The sequence below is a fragment of the Salvelinus alpinus genome, chromosome 2 (genome assembly GCF_045679555.1).
Source record: "Salvelinus alpinus chromosome 2, SLU_Salpinus.1, whole genome shotgun sequence".
In the NCBI taxonomy this organism is placed as follows: Eukaryota; Metazoa; Chordata; class Actinopteri; order Salmoniformes; family Salmonidae; genus Salvelinus; species Salvelinus alpinus.
Window position 1 is genome coordinate 48,221,640 of NC_092087.1, and position 21,633 is coordinate 48,243,272.

General features: G+C 43.5%; 1 protein-coding gene across 3 annotated transcripts; it reads left to right on the top strand.

Annotated features, from left to right (window-relative positions):
• Positions 1-12,917: 12,917 nt before the first annotated feature.
• Positions 12,918-20,961, top strand: LOC139563691 (calcium/calmodulin-dependent protein kinase type 1D-like). Of its 3 annotated transcripts, XM_071382561.1 has the most exons (14): positions 12,918-12,963; positions 14,109-14,184; positions 14,773-14,884; positions 17,143-17,268; positions 17,348-17,422; positions 17,602-17,740; positions 18,059-18,182; positions 18,307-18,382; positions 18,536-18,648; positions 18,819-18,897; positions 19,061-19,148; positions 19,275-19,579; positions 19,695-19,802; positions 19,948-20,961. In XM_071382561.1, exons 2-13 carry the CDS (start codon positions 14,169-14,171, stop codon positions 19,765-19,767), a joined length of 1,326 nt encoding a protein of 441 aa, XP_071238662.1. In that variant the 5' UTR covers positions 12,918-12,963; positions 14,109-14,168; the 3' UTR covers positions 19,768-19,802; positions 19,948-20,961. The 3 variants fall into 3 exon arrangements, with proteins under 3 accessions (XP_071238662.1, XP_071238653.1, XP_071238668.1); XM_071382552.1 differs by having other exon boundaries at positions 19,695-20,961; XM_071382567.1 differs by lacking the exon at positions 14,109-14,184 and having other exon boundaries at positions 12,924-12,963; positions 19,695-20,961.
• The last annotated feature ends 672 nt before the right edge of the window (positions 20,962-21,633 follow it).

A 21,633-nucleotide genomic window follows, 5' to 3' on the forward strand; every position in this document is an offset into this window, starting at 1 on the left:
AGCCACATCATCACAAACCACTTGATGTCTCCATGTACTCAATTACTGTATTGTCCATTGTTCTTCTTCATGGTGATGGAAAGTCTACAGGTATAAACTAGATGACCAGCCTATGTATAATACAGTAATGTACATTTACATTAAGTGGTTTGTAAAGATGGTCAATTAATACTGTACAAAAAGTGGTTGTATTCCATGTTATTTGATCAAGAAAAATATTTAATTTGGTGTTTTAGGTGTTTTCCCATAACTTTGCACCTTATGTAAATGGTTTGAGGACAAAGTTTTGTTCTTTCTGGATTCCATTAGAAGGAGGATTGCAGAGAAATGGACAGGGCAACAACTCTTACTTTTTCTTGCCACTGTAGTTTGAATTGTATGTGAACCCTTTGGAATTACCTGGATTTCTGCATAAATTGGTCATAAAATTTGATCTGACCTTCATCTAGGTCACAACAATAGACAAACATAGTGAGCTTAAACTAATAACACACAAATTATTGTATTTAAAAACAAATATTGAATACATAATTTAAACATTCATAGTGTAGGTTAGAAAAAGTATGTGAACACCTAGGCTAATGACTTCTCCAAAAGCTAATTGGAGTCAGCTACCCTGGAGTCCAATCAATGAGACGAGATTGGAGATGTTGGTTAGAGCTGTCTTATTAAAAACACTCACAAAATTTAAGTTTGCTATTCACAAGAAGCATTGCCTGATGTGAACCATGCCTCAAACAAAAGAGATCTCAGAAGACCTAAGATTAAGAATGGTTGACTTGCATAAAGCTGGAATGGGTTACAAAAGTATTTCTAAAAGCCTTGATGTTCATCAGTCCACGTTAAGACAAATTGTCTATAAATGGAGATAGTTCAGCACTGTTGCTACTCTCCCTAGGAGTGGCCGTCCTGCAAAGATGACTTCAAGAGCACAGTGCAGAATGCTCAATAAGGTTAAGAAGTGTCAGCTAAAGACTTTGCAGGAATCTCTGGAACATGCTAACATCTCTGTGGACGAGTCTACGATACGTAAAACACTAAACAAGAATGGTGTTCATGGGAGAACACCACGGAAGAAGCCACTGCTGTCAAAGAAATACATTGCTGCACGTCTGAAGTTTGCAAAATTGCACCTGTATGTTCCACAGTGCTACTGGCAAAATATTCTGTGGACAGATAAAACTACAGTTGAGTTGTTTGGAAGGAACACACAACACTATGTGTGGAGAAAAAAAGGCACAGCACACCAACATCAAAACCTCATCCCAACTGTAAAGTATGGTTTGGGGCTGCTTTGCTGCCTCATGGCCTGGACAGCTTGCTATCATGGGAAAAATGAATTCCCAAGTATATCAAGACATTTTGCAGGAGAATGTTAAGCTATCTGTCTGCCAATTGAAGCTCAACAGAAGTTGGGTGATGCAACAGGACAACAACCCGAAACACAGAAATAAATCAACAACAGAAGAAAATACGCCTTCTGGAATGGCCCAGTCAGAGTCATGACCTCAACCCGATTGAGATGCTGTGGCATGACCTCGAGAGCAGTTGACATCCCAATAATATTGCTGAACTGAAACAGTTTTGTAAAGAGGAATGGTCCAAAATTCCTCCTGACCGTTGTGCAGGTCTGGTCCGCAAATACAGAAAACGTTTGGTTGAGGTTATTGCTGCCAAAGGAGGGACAACCAGTTATTAAATCCAAGGGTTCACATACTTTTTCCACCCTGCAGTGTGAATGTTTACACGGTGTGTTCAATAAAGACATGAAAACATATAGTTGTTTGTGTGTTATTATTTTAAGCAGACTGGGTTTGTCTATTGTTGTGACCTAGATGAAGATCAGATCAAATTCTATGACCAATTTATGCAGAAATCCAGGTATTTCCAAAGGGTTCACATACTTTTTCTTGCCACTGTATTGAACGCTGCAAGATACTGTTCTTAATTATACAACTACCTTTTTTGCCAAAGCTGAGATGCTGAAAAAAATGTTGGCCCTCGCTACAGACGTCTATATCGGTCCGCTAGTATAGGACTTAAAAATATATACACAACCAGTCAAAATTTTGGACACACCTACTCATTCAAGGGTTTTTCTTTATTTTGACTATTTTCTACATTGTAGAATAATAGTGAAGACATCAAAACTATGAAATAACACATATGGAATCATGTAGTAACCAAAAAAGTGTTAAACAAATCAAAATATATTTAATATTTTAGATTCTTCAAAGTAGCCACCCTTTGCCTTGATGACAGCTTTGCACAGTCTTGGCATTCACCAGCTTCACCTGGAATGCTTTTCCAACAGTCTTGAAGGAGTTCCCACATATGCTGAAGACTATGCATGCTGCTTTTCCTTCACTCTGCGGTCCAACTCATCCCAAACCACCTGAGGTCAGGTGATTGTGGAGGCCAGGTCATCTGATGCAGCACTCCATCACTCTCCTTCTTTGTCAAATAGCCCTTACACAGCCTGGAGGTGTATTGGGTCATTGTCCTGTTGAAAAACAAATGATAGGCCACTAAGCGCAACCAGATGGGATGGTGTATCGCTGCAGAATGCTGTGGTAGCTATGCTGGTTAAGTGTGCCTTGAATTCTAAATAAATCACAGACATTGTCACTAGCAAAGCACCCCCACGCCATCACACCTCCTCCTCCATGCTTCACTGTGGGAACCACACATGCGGAGATCATCCGTTCACCTACTCTGCGTCTCACAAAGACACAGCGGTTAGAACCAAAAATCTAAAATTTGAACTCATCAGGCCATAGGACAGATTTCCACCTGTCTAATGTCTATTGCTCGTGTTTCTTGGCCCAAGCAAGTCTCTTCTTATTATTGGTGTTCTTTAGTAGTGGTTTCTTTGCAGCAATTTGACCATTAAGGCCTGATTCACGCAGTCTCTTCTGAACAATTGCTGTTGAGATGTGTCTGTTACTTGAACTCTGAAGCATTTATTTGAGCTGCAATTTCTGAGGCTGGTAACTCTAGTGAACTTATCCTCTGCAGCAGAGGTAACATTGGGGCTTCCTTTCCTGTGGGGGTCCTCATGAGAGCTAGTTTCATCATAGCGCTTGATGGTTTTTGCGACTGCACTTGAAGAAACTTTCAAAGTTCTTAAAATTTTCCAGATTTGATTGACCTTCATGTCTTAAAGTAATAATGGACTGTCATTTCTCTTTGCTTATTTGAGCAGTTTTTGCCATAATATGGACTTAGCCCTATTTGGTAAAAGACCATCTTCTGTATACCCCCCCTACCTTGTCACAACACAACTGATTGGCTCAAACGCATTAAGAAGGAAAGAAATTCCACAAATGAACTTTTAACAAGGCGCACCTGTTAATTGAAATGCATTCCAGGTGACTACCTCATGAAGCTAGCTGTTAGAATGTCAAGCGAGTGCAAAGCTGTCATCAAGGCAAATGATGCCTACTTTGAAGAATTTCAAATATAACTACATGATTCCATATGTGTTATTTGATAGTTTTGATATCTTCACTATTACTCTACAATGTAGAAAATAATAAAAAATAAAGAAAAACTTTTGAATGAGTAGGTGTGTCCAAACTTTTGATTGGTACTGTATGTATTTGTATTAATCTTTTTTCCCCCCAGATTTTTCAGGGGGTGCTGCAGTACCCTAAGCACCCCTATTTCCCGCGTCTATATATGTGTGCACACGTGTTTGACCTGGCTGCTTGACTCTTGTACAATAGTTGATGGTCTGATAACCGTCTGCTTAAACCTTACCTCTCTCATTCTCCTCTAATCCTCTCTTCCCCTCCTCTCTTCTCTCCTCCCTCACTCCTCTCCTTCCTCCCTCTCTCCCAGTCTCTGAGAGGTAGGTGTGTAGACGCTGAGCGGTCAGAGATCCTGAGTTGTATCGAGGCCAGTCTAGACACAGTGCTGGATGGCGTGAGTGACATCATCGCTGCTGCTGAGATGCTGGGGGTCGTGCACCAGGTGAGGCAGTGATGTCATCACGACAGCGACACTGTCTGGCTCCCTAGGCTTGCTCTTTTGGGGTATAAATCCAGGTTTTGGTTAGTGCTCTGTGAAAAAAAACGTTGCATAAAAGTGTTATACAAATAATTGAATTAATTGATTGATTGGTTAAGTGATTGATTGATTCATTGGTTGGTTGATTTATCAATGTCTCTGCTGGGTCAGGAAGCCCGTGTTTGTTGTTCTGTGGAAATGATGGAGGTTCATGTGGAACACCTGAAGCGTCGACATGCTGTGGAGAGCGCCGAGCTGCTGGAGACCAGGAAGCGGCTCCACCGCAGCCGGGGCAGGAATCACAGTGACTCAGGCAAGTGCTGCCCCTCTGTGGCACGGAGGAACTATGATACAGGCAACAGATAATTGAATTGGGGGGTTGGGGGTTACTTTGTTGTGGACATGTGAAAGTACATTTTAGCACACTGCACTCTTTTCTGAATCAATCTATTATTTGAAGTATTGATTCTCATATGATTATCATAATAGGGAACAGTTTCATCAAACTGTTCAGTGTAACAAGATAGTTCACACATGGAAAGGCTGTGTTCTGACTGTTGGCTTTCTCTCAATGCAGAGGAAGGAGACGTCAGGAATCGGTTTGTCAGACGAGACTCCCTACAGGTAACAGACACTTCACGTCAAGGTCTTTTTCTGTTCTGTCTTCTCATTTTCTGCCCTCAAATATCTCCGTTAAATTAACGAAAATATCAGTTTTTCAAATGTTTCACTTATTTTTCTCTCCTTCTTTCCCCGTCTTTCTTAGACCCTCACTCGGCGAAGAGTCAGCGTAACACTAATCCCAACGGGGTCCCAGGTTAGAAACAATGACACTAAGACTTACTCCCATTGTCGCCCTGTGACCAACTCTTATTCTGTGCTGTCCTCTCCTTCTCCCTCCTCTTCCATCTCCTCCTCTCATCTCCACCCCCCCCCCCCCCCTCTCGTTTTACCCTTCCTTAGCTCAGCGACCTAGAAACCAAGTTCCAGGAGGGTTGCAGGGCCGGTGCTGACACTGACAGCCAGGGGCCAGAAGTAGGCAGTGTGAACCAAGCCAGCAGGTACAGTAAAACCTGCCCTGTCATGACCGTCATCTGCACAGTCGGTCGTCGCTAGATGGCCATGCTAGTCACTAGTCAAAGTGGGGGCGAGCCTTGGCTTTCATAAGCATGAGCACCACACAGGCTTAGACACAAGTGCACGGACTGCAGTATAAACCCATGATGACTAACTGCTGATAACTAATAACTGCTGCAGAGAACACATTGCGTGTGCATGGTGTCTGCTGATCTTGTGGATTGTTAATGTTCTGCGCCTTATGTTGACAGCATCAGAATTATGTTGACCTCTGCAACGGCAGCATTGTTTCTTGTGTATTACATTCCGTTACCTTGTGAGGACTTTAGTCTTCTAAAACACAAAGTAAATGTGGATCTAAATGATGGAAGTGGAAATGTAACTGTTTCCCTCCATTTAAAGGCCCTCTGAGATGATGTCCCCCCTGGCAATCCCATCTCCCCACTCCACCCTCCTCATCAGACAGAGCTCCACACAGAGCTCCCAGAGCCTGGAGGACGAGAGCGAGAGAGCCCCTCACACCAGGTAGCCCCTACCTCATCAACTGGTTCACCATTGTCTCACTGAGATTGGAGTAAGGACCTGAGCAAGGGTCAGGTGTGGCTGATGCAGGGCTTTGTGGCTGCCTGTGTCTGTGTGTGTCAGTTCCCTGCAGATGACGCTACGTCACAGGCGGAGATCTGCTGTCCTGGAGTGTGATGCCGAAGCCGAGGGGTCAGGGGTGGAGTCAGCAACGGGGTCAATAGCTGGCACAGCCGAGCCCAATGAGCTCTCTATGGCCGAATCAGTCATCACCTCAGAGCCGTGAGTATTAAGATGACTTAACGTTATTAAGTTGCTTTTAAATTGTACTAAGATTACTTACAACGTCATATTAGTATTCTGATATAGCAGATGGTTGTCCTTATCTAGGCATGCTAGAAAGTGTGTACATTGAAGACAATAGGGACACAGCCAGGGATGCCCTGTAAACAAACATGCAACTGTGGGATAATGATGAGGTAGACATAAATCTGGCCATAGCATGTACATTTGCTGAGGTCATGATTTGAACCTGCTCCTTTTTCTCCAGGCTAGTGGTTCTGTCAGAGCAGAATCCCCGAGCTTCCTGGCTGTCTTACTGTCGCTGGGTCCTGGTGGTACTGCTCCTCCTGGCTCTCTCTTTCTTCATCTTGCTGGGGTTCCTACTCTGGGGCCTGAGGGTTCCTCACCACAGCCCTAGCTTCTGACATCTCACTTCTGCAGCACTGTCTCAGCTCTACACCACAGGGTTCTGGGTTCCACAGTCTGTGATCTAAGAAATGACTCCTGTACCACTGTTCTGAGCTACCCACCGCCTCCATGGACTAGGCCCACACTACCTGCGATAATGTGTTGAACAAATTGCTTGCACTCTATCTGTGTTATGATGGATGTAATATTATTTGTGTTGTCAGCTGTGCATGACAAATAACATGAAATGAACAAAATTGATTTTTGTATCTGTGTTTAAATCCAAATCAAATTGTATTCGTCACGTGCTTTGTAAACAACAGGTGTGGACTAACAGTGAAATGCTTACTTACAGGTCCTTCCCAACAATGCAGAGAGAAAGGAAATAGAGAAATAATAGAAAAGCCAAGCAGGTAATAATAGATACGATAACTTGGCTATATACAAGGGTACCAGTACCGAGTCGATGTGCAGGGGCACAAGGTAATTGATGTAATATGTACATGTAAGTAGGAATACAGTGACAGATAATAAACAGTAGCAGCAGCGTATGTGATGTGCAAAAAAGGGTCAGTGCAGATAGTCCGGGTAGCTATTTGGTTAACTATTGAACTATTTAGCAGTCTTATGGCTTGGGGGTAGAAGCTGTTCAGGGTCCAGTTGGATCCAGACTTGGTGCATCGATACATCTTGCCGTGCGGTAGCAGAGAGAACAATCTATGACTTGGCTGGCCGGAGTCTTTGACAGTTTTTAGGGCCATCTTCTGACACCGCATGGTATAGATGTCCTGGATGGCAGGGAGCTCGGCCCCAGTTATGTACTGGGCCATACACACTTCCCTCTGTAACACCTTGCGGCCGGGTGCCAAGCAGTTGCCAAACCAAGCGGTGATGCAGCTAGTCAAGATGCTCGCAATGGTGCAGCTGTAGAACTTTTTGAGGATCTGAGGGCCCATGCCAATTCTTTTCAGCCTCCTGAGGGGGAGGAGGTGTTGTGCCCTCTTCACGACTGTGTTGATGTCTTTGGACCACGATAGACCCTTAAGTGATGTGGACACTGAGGAACTTGGCACGTCCTGTGCTGTCCTGACTCAAACGTTCAAGCTCGTATCAAACTCTTTATTTGTCTTTGGGGTGGGCCCAAGGCACCATCAGCAAAGCTGGGGCACGTTGGAAAATATGGCCAGACAAAAGTGCAGAGCCTTTGTTTCTGCAATATGCACCAGCCGGTGCGACAGGGATGAATGAATGAAAACTCTTTGTCTTCTGCTTATTATGTTTCCCATGTTCCAAATCAGTGTCTCAATATTAAAGCAGTACGCACATTGTTAAGGGTCCTGTTGTCTCTCTCAAATGACACAGGAATACTCAAGTGTCTCCCTAAATCCAGATGCTCATGTTATCCAGATGACCGTCAGAGATAGACAAAGCTTCATGCTGAGACCTGGTTGACCCTGGCTATTATCGCTAATTAGTAGGAATGATGACAGCTTTGCACACGCTAGGTATTCTCTCAACCAGCTTCATGAGGTAGTCACCTGGAAATCATTTCAATTAACAGGTGTGCCTTGTTAAAAGTTTAAGTTGTGGAATTTCTTTCCTTAATGCGTTTGAGCCAATCAGTTGTGTTGTGACAAGGTAGGGTTGGTATACAGAAGATAGCCGTATTTGGTAAAATACCAAGTCCATATTATGGCAAGAACAGCTTAAATAAGCAAAGAGAAAGGACAATCCATCATTACTTTAAGACAAGAAGGTCAGTCAATCCGGACAATTTCAAGAACTTTGAAAGTTTCTTCAAGTGCAATCGCCAACACCATCAAGCACTATGATGAAACTGGCTCTCATGAGGACCGCCACAGGAAAGGAAGACCCAGAGTTACCTCTGCTGCAGAGGATAAGTTTATTAGTTACCAGACTCAGAAATCTGCAATGAACTGCATCTCAGATTGCAGCCCAAATAAATGCTTCACAGAATTCAAGTAACAAACACATTTCAACATCAACTGTTCAGAGCAGACTGTGTGAATCAGGCCTTAAGGCTGGAATTGCTGCAAAGAAACCACTACTAAAGGACACCAATAAGAAGAAGAGACTTGCTTGGGCCAAGAAAAACGAGCAATGGACATTAGACCGGTGGAAATCTGTCCTATGGTCTGATGAGTCCAAATTAGAGATTTTTGGTTCCAACCGCTGTGTCTTTCTGAGACGTAGAGTAGATGAACAGATGATCTCCGCATGTGTGGTTCCCACAGTGAAGCATGGAGGAGGAGGTGTGATGGTGTGGGGGTGCTTTGCTGGTGACACTGTGATTTATTTAGAATTCAGGGCACACTTAACCAGCATGGCTACCACAGCATTCTGCAGCGATATGCCATCCCATCTGGTTTGGGTTACTACACGATTCCGTATGTGTTATTTCATAGTTTTGATGTCTCAGTATTATTCTACACTGTAGAAAATAATAAAAATAAAGAAAAACCCTTTAATGAGTAGGTGTGTCCAAACTTTTGACTGGTACTGTTATACATACATAAATGATGTTTCACCCTTATATTAGTATGTACTTGAAAATACAGAGCGTTTCACAACATTAAGACATCTTCATAAAAAAAAAGTATTAATACAAATGTCTATAATTTTTCTTTCACTTTGAGAATGTAGAGCAGGTTGTGCAGATAGGTGTGAATACAAATCAAATTTAATCCCATTCTACATTTAATAAGGCAGCAAAATGTGAAAACTGCAAAGGGTGTGTAGACTTTCACTAGGCACTGTATATTCTCATTTTTCCCATAAGGAACACATAGGACCGTTAAGAGCAGACAATTCTCGTCGCCACACAAACCAAACCTCTTCGACCCTCCCTTAACCCTCCTTGTTAACCGCTCCCTATATGGAGATAATATAGGATCACATATCTAATATATATGATTATTGGACCATGAGCCGTATCCTCTGAAACCCCCTCAGCTCTCTCAGCCACAACGACTGACATGCATACGTATATAGAATATTAGTTACAGAAGACGCTATGCAGGCTCTCTCACCCAACCCCTGCACACCTAACCATCATCTCCTGAAAATGTTACGTCCACTCCAGTGAGTTCGTAAGATCATGTTGATTCTGGCACTGCAGCTCATGGTCTTTATGCAGTAAAGCAGGAAATCTAACAATGATACGATCCCTGCGAATAGCACCATGGTGAGCGTATCACTCACTGCATTAGCTGGTTGGCTGCGTCGCTAATCTGCTAAGTGTGGCTATCAATACCCTGGCAGCCATTGAATGACAAAAGGTCCAGTGCTGTATCCGGTGCATCCAGCCACTGCTGCTGAAATTAGGCTAAATTAAGTCAGAGGGCATCTAAGACTAACCTAGCACCGCCTTCTTTCCGGGAGAGCAGGGACATTCTTAGGCTGCTAAAACCTCAATTGAACTATATCCAAAGCTGACTTCTAACTTAACATTGACCTTTTGTGCCGAACCATATCCTGTTTTGACCATTGCCCTAAGAATAGTGGGTTGGGATGACTTTAATATTTTCCCTGCCTATTGGTGCTGCACACGTTGGTTTTTGAGACGCAAATGGGAGTGGCCAGCAGCCCACAATCTCCTAATTTGAATCCTGAACCTAGTGTAGATGTATGTGACATGGATTAAACATGTTAGAGAATGCAGTTGCAGTCACACTATGCATGCATATGTCCTGTACCGAATTAATACCCCTCCTTTGATGCCCTTTGTCTGTCATTGTCACGTCTGCTCCCGGTCCCCCTCTCTGGCGCTCGAGGCCGCCAGGCCGCTCATCATTATGCACACCTGTCACCATCATTATGCGCATCAGTGCTTCATCGGACTTACCTGGACTCCATCACGTTATTAATTACCTCCCCTATATCGGGAGCCCGACGAGTGCCTCGGCCGGCTCGTCGGGCTCCCTGGGCCGGCTCGTCCCTGGGCCCAGGGAGCCCGACAATGACAGACAAAGGGCCTCAGCCGGCTCCCCTATATCGGGAGCCCGACGAGTGCCTCGGCTGGCTCGTCGGGCTCCCGCGCCTCGGCCGGCTCGTCAGAGTCGCCCAGGTAGGATGCCAGGTGGCGCCCCTAGAGTGGGGGTACTGTCACATCTGCTCCCGCTCCCCCTCTCTGGCGCACGAGGCCGCTCAACATTACGCACACCTGTCACCATCTTTACGCACATCAACGCTTAATCTGACTCACCCGGACTCACCTGGACTGTCATTAATTACCTCCCCTATATCTGTCACTTCCTCTGTTTCTTTCCCGAGTCAGCATTAATGTCATTATGTGTTCCTTGTCCAAACGCTGTTTGTTTTTTGTTTCTTGTTTGTTTATTCATTAAATATTCACTCCCTGTACTTGCTTCTCGTCTCCCAGTGTCTGTCCTTGCAGTCATCATCATTGTGGCGAGGAAATTCACATTGATTGAATGTGTGTACATTAGAAATATGTTAGGCGCAAGTCTACATGGACCTAATATGGTATACTAAGGTAGAGATAATCATATGTCTCATATGGAGAGGATGTGACCGCTCACACTGCAGAAGTAAGTAACCGTATACAAGGTACACAGCAGCAGCAAACACAACAGCAGTGGATGGTGAGATAATAGAGAAAGCGTTAGCACCCTCTATTAATCTGTCACAGGGCTGCACTGCTCCTAAGCTCTTCTTCATCAGGCTTTAGTTTACTGTGTCCAGTGTTTTATAAGTGTGAGCCTTATAAAACATGTATGTTCTAGAATTAGAATACTACAGAATTAGTTTTGTAGACACAACCAACCATCACACAATACTGAATAATCCCTCACAGTATGTTGTAATGCATTGAGTGAAAGGTGGCACACGAACCCCCTCCAGACTGCCACACACACACACACACACTGTGGCCAATGCTACATAAGAGAGAATGCTTGCGGCTGGGTGTGAACCAGGACAAGTACAGCTTTCATATCAGAGGGAGGAGACAAGGTTGGATTTATTTATGAATAGCCTACAGAGTGATATTCAGCCGTAGGTTGCCTAATCATGTGTCATGTTGGCTTGATGGCATCATGCTTAGGCTGTAGATTATATACCCAGCAAAAATTGTGCACCTGCAGTTGGGTACATATCTTATGAAACAGTTTGATGCATGGAAAGCCCACAGGACAGGTTAAATGCATTCTGCATGGCAAGAATTGACATAAAAACGTTTTACACACATAACAATGTATATCAGAAAGATTAGATATTATCAACCATTTTGAGTGTAAAATACTGTAAATAGATAATAGAACATTACAAGCAGCACTCATATATACTTATTTAAAGTAATGCATGCAGGCTTTATGTGAAATCACAGACATCTCTGCAATTATGTAGTTGTTGAGTGAGTGAAATAGTCTTGCCATAGGTTCCCATCTTAAAACAAAGCAAAGCATGTGAACCTTGCAGCTGTGGGTTTGTTTTCCTATACAGTAACCTAGGGCAGTGTCCGCTGGCACTGCACTATTGCCAATAAACTGTGCAGGATGTGAGGGACATTGAAAGCAAGTGACACCTAGATGGTGATTGTCCATGAAGAAAAATTGTGGGACTTGCTTGAGCTCTTTAAAACTATTTTGTGGTTGTGTAAGAAGTGTTCTAATTTTAGATTAGAAAAGCAGAGAAGTAAAGATTTCATAAGCTCTGAGTTATTGTCTGACTTGCTGGGAAAGTGGTCAAAGTAGCTGATTTGTGTCAAAAGTTACTTTGTTTACAGTGAATCGAATGTTGGAAGTCATGAGAGTTTTTTAAGCCTGTGTCACATGAAGCAAATTTGACTCAATTTCTGTTGCAGATACAAGTTGCAAGTGACATCATCTCATGCAACTTTGCTATTACAAGATGCAACGCAAGCACTATTGAAATTGCATGCAACGCCCAATCCTGTCATACATCACATCATGGTTTCGTAAATGAATTGTTTATCCAAATGTTTAGTAATTGTAATAGCATCTATATAGACATAATATAAATGCTGGCTGTACAATTTCGCTAGCTAGCCAAAATATTGCCTATTTTCCAACCATGTTCTACCAAGCTAGCGACAAGCTTAGCTAGCTAGTGCAGTTAATGTTGGACAATTTCAGTTGAAACTGGACAGAGAAAGGTCTGGGTTGCCTATTTGTAAGTTGCAGGCAATTTTTGGGTAATGACACACTGAGCAACCCAGATGCAACTTTGTTGCAAGCAACATAAATTGCGTCCAAATTGCTTTGTGTAACATCGGCTTAACAATGGGACCTTCAGAATGTTGAAAAAATCCCATGAAAATGGTTGAGTATTTTTTCAGGAGGTCAAAAAGCTTAATAGTTCAAAAAGTTGAATACAAGCACAGTATTCCTGACCAGTCTGCACGTTTTAAAGTTTGAATGACGTTTCTAGCTTAAATGATGTAAGAAAAATAGTGTTCTAAATCATAATCATAATACAAAGTCATAAATATTTTTTACAATATTAAAAGTGGGACTTTTTGCTTTTGCTAGTCTGATTAATGATGGGGAGGGCAGACCACGCCCCTGGACGCTCCGCGGTCTCCATGTCTGCAGTGAAGAAACTAGTAGGTCTATCGAGACACCTCAACAAGTGCACTCTTGCTCCTTCTCTGTAGACAAGGTAAGAAAAAAATGCCCATTCACGTTTCTATTCAGTTATTTAGATATAAGTGTGTATTACTGTGTCAGTGTTTTTCTGTGCTTAGTTGAAGCTACATTATAAGAGAAAATACATTCGTTTTCTTAAAAAATATAGCATGTTATATAATTGAAATGCCGCTCCATCTCTGGCTTCAAGTAATGAACAATTAACTGTAGTTTAATATGGTCATGATCTTCGACATTTCCACCTAAACTATCCATGCGTCAAAGGCATTCGGGAACATTTGAATCAGATGTGCTATCGGATGATCACCTGGATTTTTCCCACGGTGCTACTGGACATTAGGAAACACCTGGAAAATACGTTGTTTTATTGATTCAATCATTTTAAACAGGACAAAGCTTACAAGAAATCCGCATTGAATGGACACATGACAACACAATGAATGCATTACGCCAAATGGAAGTTTACCATATTCTATCAACACTTTTTATGTATTTTGGCTGAGGTATCCACTGACATTAGCATTTAATTAAGCAATAAGCCATGAGGGGGTGTGGTATATGGCCAATATACCATGGATAAGAATTGTTCTTATGCACGATGCAATACATAGTGCTTGGAAGCAGCCCTTAGCCGTGGTATATTGGCCATATACCACAAACCCCTGAGGTGCCTTATTGCTATAATAAACTGGTTACCAACGTAATTAGAGCAGTAAATATAAATGTTTTGTCATACCCGTGGTATATGGTCTGATATACCATGGCTGTCAGCCAATCAGCTTTCAGGGCTGGAACCATCCAGTTTATAATCATCATTATAAACCGGGTGGTTCAAGCCCTGAATGCTGAATGGCTGAAAGCCATGTTACGTCAGACCGATTACCACAAGTATGACCAAAAAAATACTAATTCTAATTGCGTTGGTAACCAGTTGATAATAGCCATAAGGCACCTCGGGTGTTTGTAGTATGTGGCCAATATACCACGGCTAATGTCTGTATCTGCGTCGCGTTGCGTTGCGCATAAGACAGCCCTTAGCCGTGGTATATTGGCCATATACAACACCCCCTCTTGTTCTATTGCTTAATTATATTCTATGCTCTATCTATGGCATTGTGAGATCACTCAGGGGGGGTTTGGGGTACTTTTTTTATTCAGATGCTGATTGGTTTAAAAAAAGAAGCAGAACCAACTTGGAGAGAGTTTTGAGGCACAACAATGGCCTCTTGTGAAGGTCAGTATAATAAGTCGACCCAGTTTTGGGAGTTTGTCAGGGAATCAGCAGTAATCTGCATCCTGAATTGGCACAGGAAGGAGAGCGAGAGCGAGGGGAGGGAGAGGGTGGAAAGAGTAACCATCAATAGGCATTACAGCACTAATCCTACACCTCTTTGGGCCTTCTGTAAGTGATGGGTACAAATGAGCTTAGGCCAATAATTAATGACCTTATACTGAACATGCAAGCTTTTATATAAGTAAAATGGGGTGTTTACAAGATGGCAGTAGTTAACCGAGATCTCCACCAAAGCTGTGGTCCCCCAATTTTGTTGTTGTTGCTTTGTGAGCTACTTGAAGCCTTTCAAACGTTCTTGTATCGAAACGATGTGTCTAGCCATATTAGTCCTACGGCATGACCCAAGAGGAAATGGCTGTTGGTCCCCACCCACCATATGTGAAACTCTGTCCCAAAGTGTTTGGTCATGTTGGGCTTCTTTATGTGTGGTGAGGGTTGTCTTTTGAAAAGGAATGTGTCTATACATGTAAGACAGTCCAGTGTTCTCCAGACAGAAGAGTAAAACTGCTTGTCTGTCTGTCGTTCCAGGTGCCGGCTGTGACGACAGAGCCACCATGGGTCGCAAAGAAATAACCTGCAGTTGGAAGAAAGTCATCAACAATATCAGAGACGTGTTCGAATTCAAACAAGCGCTGGGATCGTAAGTACTTTGTCCGTTAAAATGATTGCCTGGAGGTGTAATTCAAAGCACTTTTACTTTGAGGATAACTCGCCTCATCCGATGTGCAGCACCCGCCTGGGTGATGTAAGGCAGCCATTTTGTGCTTGGTTGTTTTCACTGGGCCTTTGTTGCTGAGTAGCAGCTCTTGTCAGCTTCTTATCTCCGACTAAAGAGCCATTATTACAGGATTAAGTGCATCTCCAGCGAGGTAGCAACCGTATCCAAAAGGGGACAGGACATGGCACGTTTTGGAAAAATGGTTGACCAATGTGTATATGTGTGTTCATGTGTATGTACGTTATGATCATGTGTGTGTGAGCCTGAGAGTGTTCACATGTGGGTCTGAGCACATGTGTGGTTGTGTGGTTGTGTGCATGTGTGGGTGTATGCTTGTTTTGTAGGTCTATGCACAGTAGGTCTATGCACAGTAGGTCTATGCACAGTAGGTCTATGCACAGTAGGTCTATGCACAGTACAGTATATGAGAGCTTTATGAAAGGAGTTGTTCTTTGTGAAATCCAATACAAATGTATTGCCCACACAACGCTGATATCTGCAGAGTGAGAAGGGTCTGTCTGTTGCCCCTGGCCTACCTGTTGCCTGAGCCTCCTCCTCACCACCTCAGCCTCTCCTCAAGCAGCTTACAGCATAATACATGAGAGAGGCTGAGGTTAAGAGAAGTGTGAGCCAGGCAGGTGAGCAATGATGTCATTACAGAGCGGGCACAGCCTATCACTGCTCAATTAAAGGATTAAGGGCCTGGCATTGTGTGTTGACAGTGTGCATTTGCACGAGGTGAGGTGTGAGGGAATGAGTGCGACTGTGTGCCTGCTGGGGTGTGTGAGTTTGTGTGCGACGTTGCGTATCTGTATGTGTGTGTGTTCATCAGACCTGGGTTCAAATAGTATGCTTTTCTTTCGAATACTTTGAGTGTTTGACTGAGTCTGCCAGGAGTGCCAGATGAGTAGGAGGAAGCGAAGTGACAAGCACAATCAAACTATTTGAAAGAAACAAATAGTGCGGTATTAGAACCCAGGCCTGGTGGACATTGTGTCTCCGTCTGTATGTCTGCCTCTACCAGACAGTGATGTCTTTGGGCACAGGGCGCACTTATTGCATCAGTATCACAGGTGTTGGAATATGGGCGTCTGCCAAACCCGAGGATTAGCCACACCTTGGTCTCCCTCAAACAGGGCAGTCAGCAGATGGGAGGTCGGATCCATTTTATGAGGCGTAGGATAATCTTGGCTCCCTCCCACACATGAACACTTCTCTCCTGATGTCATGTTACATCTGGGGTCTGACGAAGAAAATGCCCCCCCCCACGGTCTTCTCAGGGTTCATCCAGGGTCGACTGTGCAAGATCGGACAGACACAATGGACGATGGAAATAAGCCTCCGGGATTCATTGTGTTTTAGTTCTTGAGAATTTCTGATGTATGTAACGTTGTCTGCAGCTGGAGCAGGCTACTACTTATCAATCATCTCAGGGGTCTCATCTCTGGGCCCCCTGTCCTGAGCTTCAGGCTGGGTAATGGAAAGGCTTGAGTACTCATCCTTCTGTATTGCCCTGCTGCTATTCACAGGCCTCAGGAGCACAGGCCATACCTGAGCCTCTATGGCCCTGTTTAGACCGGCAGCCCAATTCTGATGTTTTTTTTCACTAATTGGTCATTCGTCTTGTTCCTAGCCGTGTGCAGCTATGAGCCAGGAGAGTGAGGCTTGGTGGTGGTGACTCCACCTACAGCACTGTAGCCCTCCAAAGAGTGTATGAGCGCTTCCGCCATCTTGGTTACACCTATCCAATTATCTGTGGAATGGGGTTCATTTTTCAGGGTTGTTTTCGAGCTGTTCAACTTCGTCTTCAGAACTTATCGGTTTAATTTGAGCAGTATTTCATTTGATTAGAGCACAGGTGTCTAACTCTTTCCTTCGAGGGCCGTGTGTCTGCGGGTTTTCACTCCTCCTTTGCACTTACGGTCATGAATTAGTTAGGAACTCCCCTCACCTGGTTGTCTAGGTCTCAATTGGACACAAATTGAACAGAATAGCAAAAACCATCAGACACTCAACCCTCCGTTGAAGGAGTCTGACACCCCTGGATTAGAGACTAGAATTGTTAACTGTAGTTAAGCTCAGAAATCTGCAAGTTTATGGAACCTGAAGAGGTTCATTGACTATATAGCTCAAACCCAATGGACATAGCCTTATAACCATTTCTCTGTCTGTGTGCGTAGGGGTTCGTTCTCCGAGGTGTATCTGGTGAGAGAAAAGAAGACTGGAAACCTCTATGCCCTGAAGTGTCTGAAGAAAAAACACCTCAGCTGTAGCAAGCTAGAGAACGAGATCACTGTGCTGAAGAAGTAAGTACACACACACACACACACGCTCTCACTCACACCACAATGAACAACATCACAAATCTCTTCCTCTTCCTCTCAGGATAAGGCACGACAATGTGGTTGGATTGGAAGACTTCTATGAAACTCGGACGTACTACTACCTTGTCATGCAGCTGTGAGTGGGCACCGTTATCTCTACATATTCTAAATACATGTATTAACATACAGAGAAATGTTGCTGTTTTACCAAACCTGCTGTATTAGTAGGGTGTAATGAAGACTTTAAAGGCTGATGATGATGCTGATGCTGATGGTGAATATAGTGGTGGAGATTCTGATGTTTTTTTCCCCTAGGGTGTCTGGTGGGGAGCTGTTTGACCGTATCATAGATCGGGGGGTGTACACAGAGAAGGATGCCAGCTGTCTGGTTCACCAAGTGCTGGAGGCTGTCAACTACCTTCACGAGAACAGCATAGTGCACAGGGACCTCAAGGTATGTTACACACACACACAGTCAAAGTAAACACACACACACACACACACGTAATATCCAGGCTGTATCACATCCGGCTGTGATTGGGAGTCCCATAGGGCGGCGCACAATTGGCCCAGCGTCGTCCGGGTTAGGGTTTGGCCGGGGTAGGCTGTCATTGTAAATAAGATTTTGTTCTTAACTGACTTGCCTAGTTAAATAAAGGTTAAATAAAATACATATAAACAAATACAATATTCCAAACAACACTATTATATACTATGTTGGGAGAATAGTTTCTCTGCCGCTTTTTGATTCTCTTTCCCTCTGTGTGTGCAGCCAGAGAACCTACTATACTTCAACTCAGATGAGAACTCCAAGATCATGATCAGTGACTTCGGCCTGTCCAAGATGTCCGACCACGGAGTGATGTCCACAGCCTGCGGCACGCCAGGATATGTTGGTGTGTGTGTGCGTGCGCCAACCGTGTGTTAGTTGTTTGGTCATTGAAATAGTGTAACGCTTTGTTGCACAGATAGAAAAGACTAGCATGGTATCTAATCTTGTGTATATTTGAACTTCTACAGCCCCTGAAGTTCTGGCTCAGAAACCCTACAGCAAGGCAGTGGACTGCTGGTCCATAGGAGTCATCACATACATCCTGTGAGTACCTATCTAGGACTTCTATATCTATATCCGCCAGCACCTCTTCTCAACCTTTTCATAGTATTAGAATGACTGCATTGTGAGATGATATTCCTATATAACGTTTGGGGAAAGTTATTGTGATAACCATGTTCCCTCTGCGTTTAACAGGCTGTGCGGCTACCCTCCGTTCTTTGAGGACAACGAGACCCGTCTGTTCTCGAAGATCATGAGGGCCGACTACGCTTTCCACTCGCCCTTCTGGGATAACATCTCGGAGTCAGGTAAGACATACCACCACCCCTACGACAAGGGTATTAACACAGAACGAGTATCATAACTACATAGTAAAGATATTCATAAGTCATCTCAGTGCTAGAATACTTTTTTTTACTACATATATGCTGAAAGTTCCATGTCAGTTGTTGACGTTTGTCTGTCTCCGTTTCCATAGCGAAGGACTTCATCCGGAACATGATGCAGAAGCACCCTAAGAAACGCTTCAGCACAGAACAGGCCCTCAGACACCCCTGGTGAGTCACACACAGATCCAGGATCAGTCCACCCTCCCCTCATCTTACTATAACCATCAGGGGGAAAATAGAAAACTGATCTAAGATCAGTGTCTGGGGATCCCACTATTTCTTGTTTATTCTTTGTTCCTGGTGGCCCTAACAATGTCATTTCCGGTTGCAGGATCATTGGGAAGACAGCGAGGGATCAGGACATCTATGAATCAGTCAGCATGCAGATCCAGAAGAACTTTGCCAAGTCCAAATGGAGGGTGAGCAACATGTCATAGGGCTACATACAATATGCTATCATACTTACATTACTATTATTATTATCATCAAAACATGATTATTTATAAAAATATATCAATCCTAATTTTCCTGTGTGTTTGTTACAGCAAGCCTTCAACGCCACGGCAGCCATCAACCACATGAAGAAGCTGCAGTTGGCCCACGCCGACCCCGATGCCCCTCTCCCACCTATCCCCGCCTGCAACTCCCAGAATACTCAGCAGGGCGTCAACAACATCACCGCCAAGGACATCGACACCAACGGCAACCTCCCAATCCCAGTGTGTCACGTGACCCCTCCGGAGGCGCAGTGCCGGGGCCTGAGAGCCAGTCACAGCGAGCCCAGGCACACGCCGGTCGTTATGGAGACATGTAACGCAGAGAATAGCTCCTCGTTCGCGGCAGCTAAGAGGTGAGTCCGAGTGGACTGAGGGGAGTATATGTCATTCTGGGGGGGGGGGGTTGAGTTATGTCCAAAGTGTAATATCTGTGGTTCTTAAGGCTTTGCTTTTTGCTGTCTGTTTCAGCTGTGATGCTATTGACAGGGCGACCAATAGGAATGGGCACACCATGCAGACTGGGGTGTGTTCTGTTATGTGATTGATTGACCTAAGGATCAATTCATTGGCTTAAAGGTAAATAGGTCTCAAATACACAATGTACATTTGCTTGCATACACTCATGTACCCAATCAACAAAAACTACGGAGAGTTGATAGGAGAAGTCTAACATGAATTATATGCATCGTCATGTGAATTTGCACTCCCCACGCCCCTTCAGTGTTGCAGTCAAGAAGTTTGAGCCACTCTACAGGTGTCAGCTGCCTCCTGCTGGTTCAGGAGTAGTACTCTGTAGTGCTCCTCTGAGATGCCCAGAGGCCCATAGCAAGGGCCTGGGCCCAAACCTTATCCAGAGAACACAGGAAGACCTGAGATTCATACTCAACTACAACGTAGTACATTTACACTCACCCAAAATATAAACTTTTAATTTCTTTGACCCAAGCCACTGTCGGATGTTTAGAAGAGTGTACATTCTGTACTTATATCTCAACAGAAAATATACATTTGAAGTATACAAAGACGTACTCTATTTGCAATGTATAATTGTCTATGAATGTTTATTGACCTATGGAAAACAATATAATTTTTTGGGAATATTTGTTTCTGATATGATAGCTGTGACGGCTAGATTGTAACTAATTAATTGGCTTTGGCTACTTTGTGCTGCTGTCTGAACTAAATTAAACTGTTCTTCTTTCACTCACATCTGTTCCTACTAATGGATCTGGAGAAACCAGAGCCCTGTGGCTCTGAAGAAAATGTATGGATAAAAACAATGATTTCATTGTAAAGTTTATGAATACTGTATGACGTTTATTCAAGGAGTGCTTTGAGATGTCAAGTGTTAAATCGAAGCTGTGTACTTTTATATTGTGTGAATTATTTGTATCTTTTATAATCCTAAATGTAAGGATTTTGACTTATGAATGTTGCCCGACAGGTTTGAATGACGTTGATCCATTGTTTGAATCCTAACACTCATGTCATAACAATGACTTTGGGTTGAGGAGGGTTTGAAGGGCTGACATTTTTCTGTGTAAGAGAAGATGGTTATTACTGTACTTAGTGGTCCTGTGTAATACTAACACCACTTTATGTACAGAGATGATAATAACATGATAACATGTGCCACTTATGCCATAAACTGCTGTAGAGTTCCTCGATGCCATTGTAACTGTTTGACTGGAGATGCTATCTTATAACCACAAGCACTATACTTTGCTTCTTTGTTTTGTTTCTAAATAAAACTTCAATATAAATCTTCCTCTTCTGTACTTTTCTTACCTCACAAATCTCTCCTCTTCAGCTAGCCTAATCCACCACCCTGACCGCTGCGCTCTCATTTCATTTCCCTTCATCAGTCTGGGCCTCCTATGATTGAACTATTGTAGCTGAGGGGCATTGCACAAAACAAATGTAAAAGCGTTAGCGCCACTGAATCCTTGTAACAGAATGTCAGCTCGGGATATCAGGATGGTCAAACGAGGCTACTCTACAGCTATTAGTGGAATGTAGGCTGTAGCCAGGGTCGTTTCTAGGATTTGAGGACATTGTAGGCTTAGCCCATCGAGCTATAAGGGGAAACCCTTGTAGGGGATCCATTCCCCGGACGCCATTTTTAATTTCAACAGCTAAATGCATCAATCTGAACATTGAGAGATGAAAGAATTATACCAAAAATGTCATAAAAACAATGTTAAAGGCAGGTTGCCTATTCTGATGTCGGTTGTTGACATGGGTGAGTTAAGAAGCCTTGAACTGTTGATGTGCCCTTGATTAAGTCACTGAACCCTAATTGCTCCTGTAAATCAATCTGGATAAGAGCGCCTGCTAAATGACTTAACTGCAGGAGCTGATACAGGTGTCCCGGTTAGAGGACAAGGATGGGGAGAGAGACGTGGGG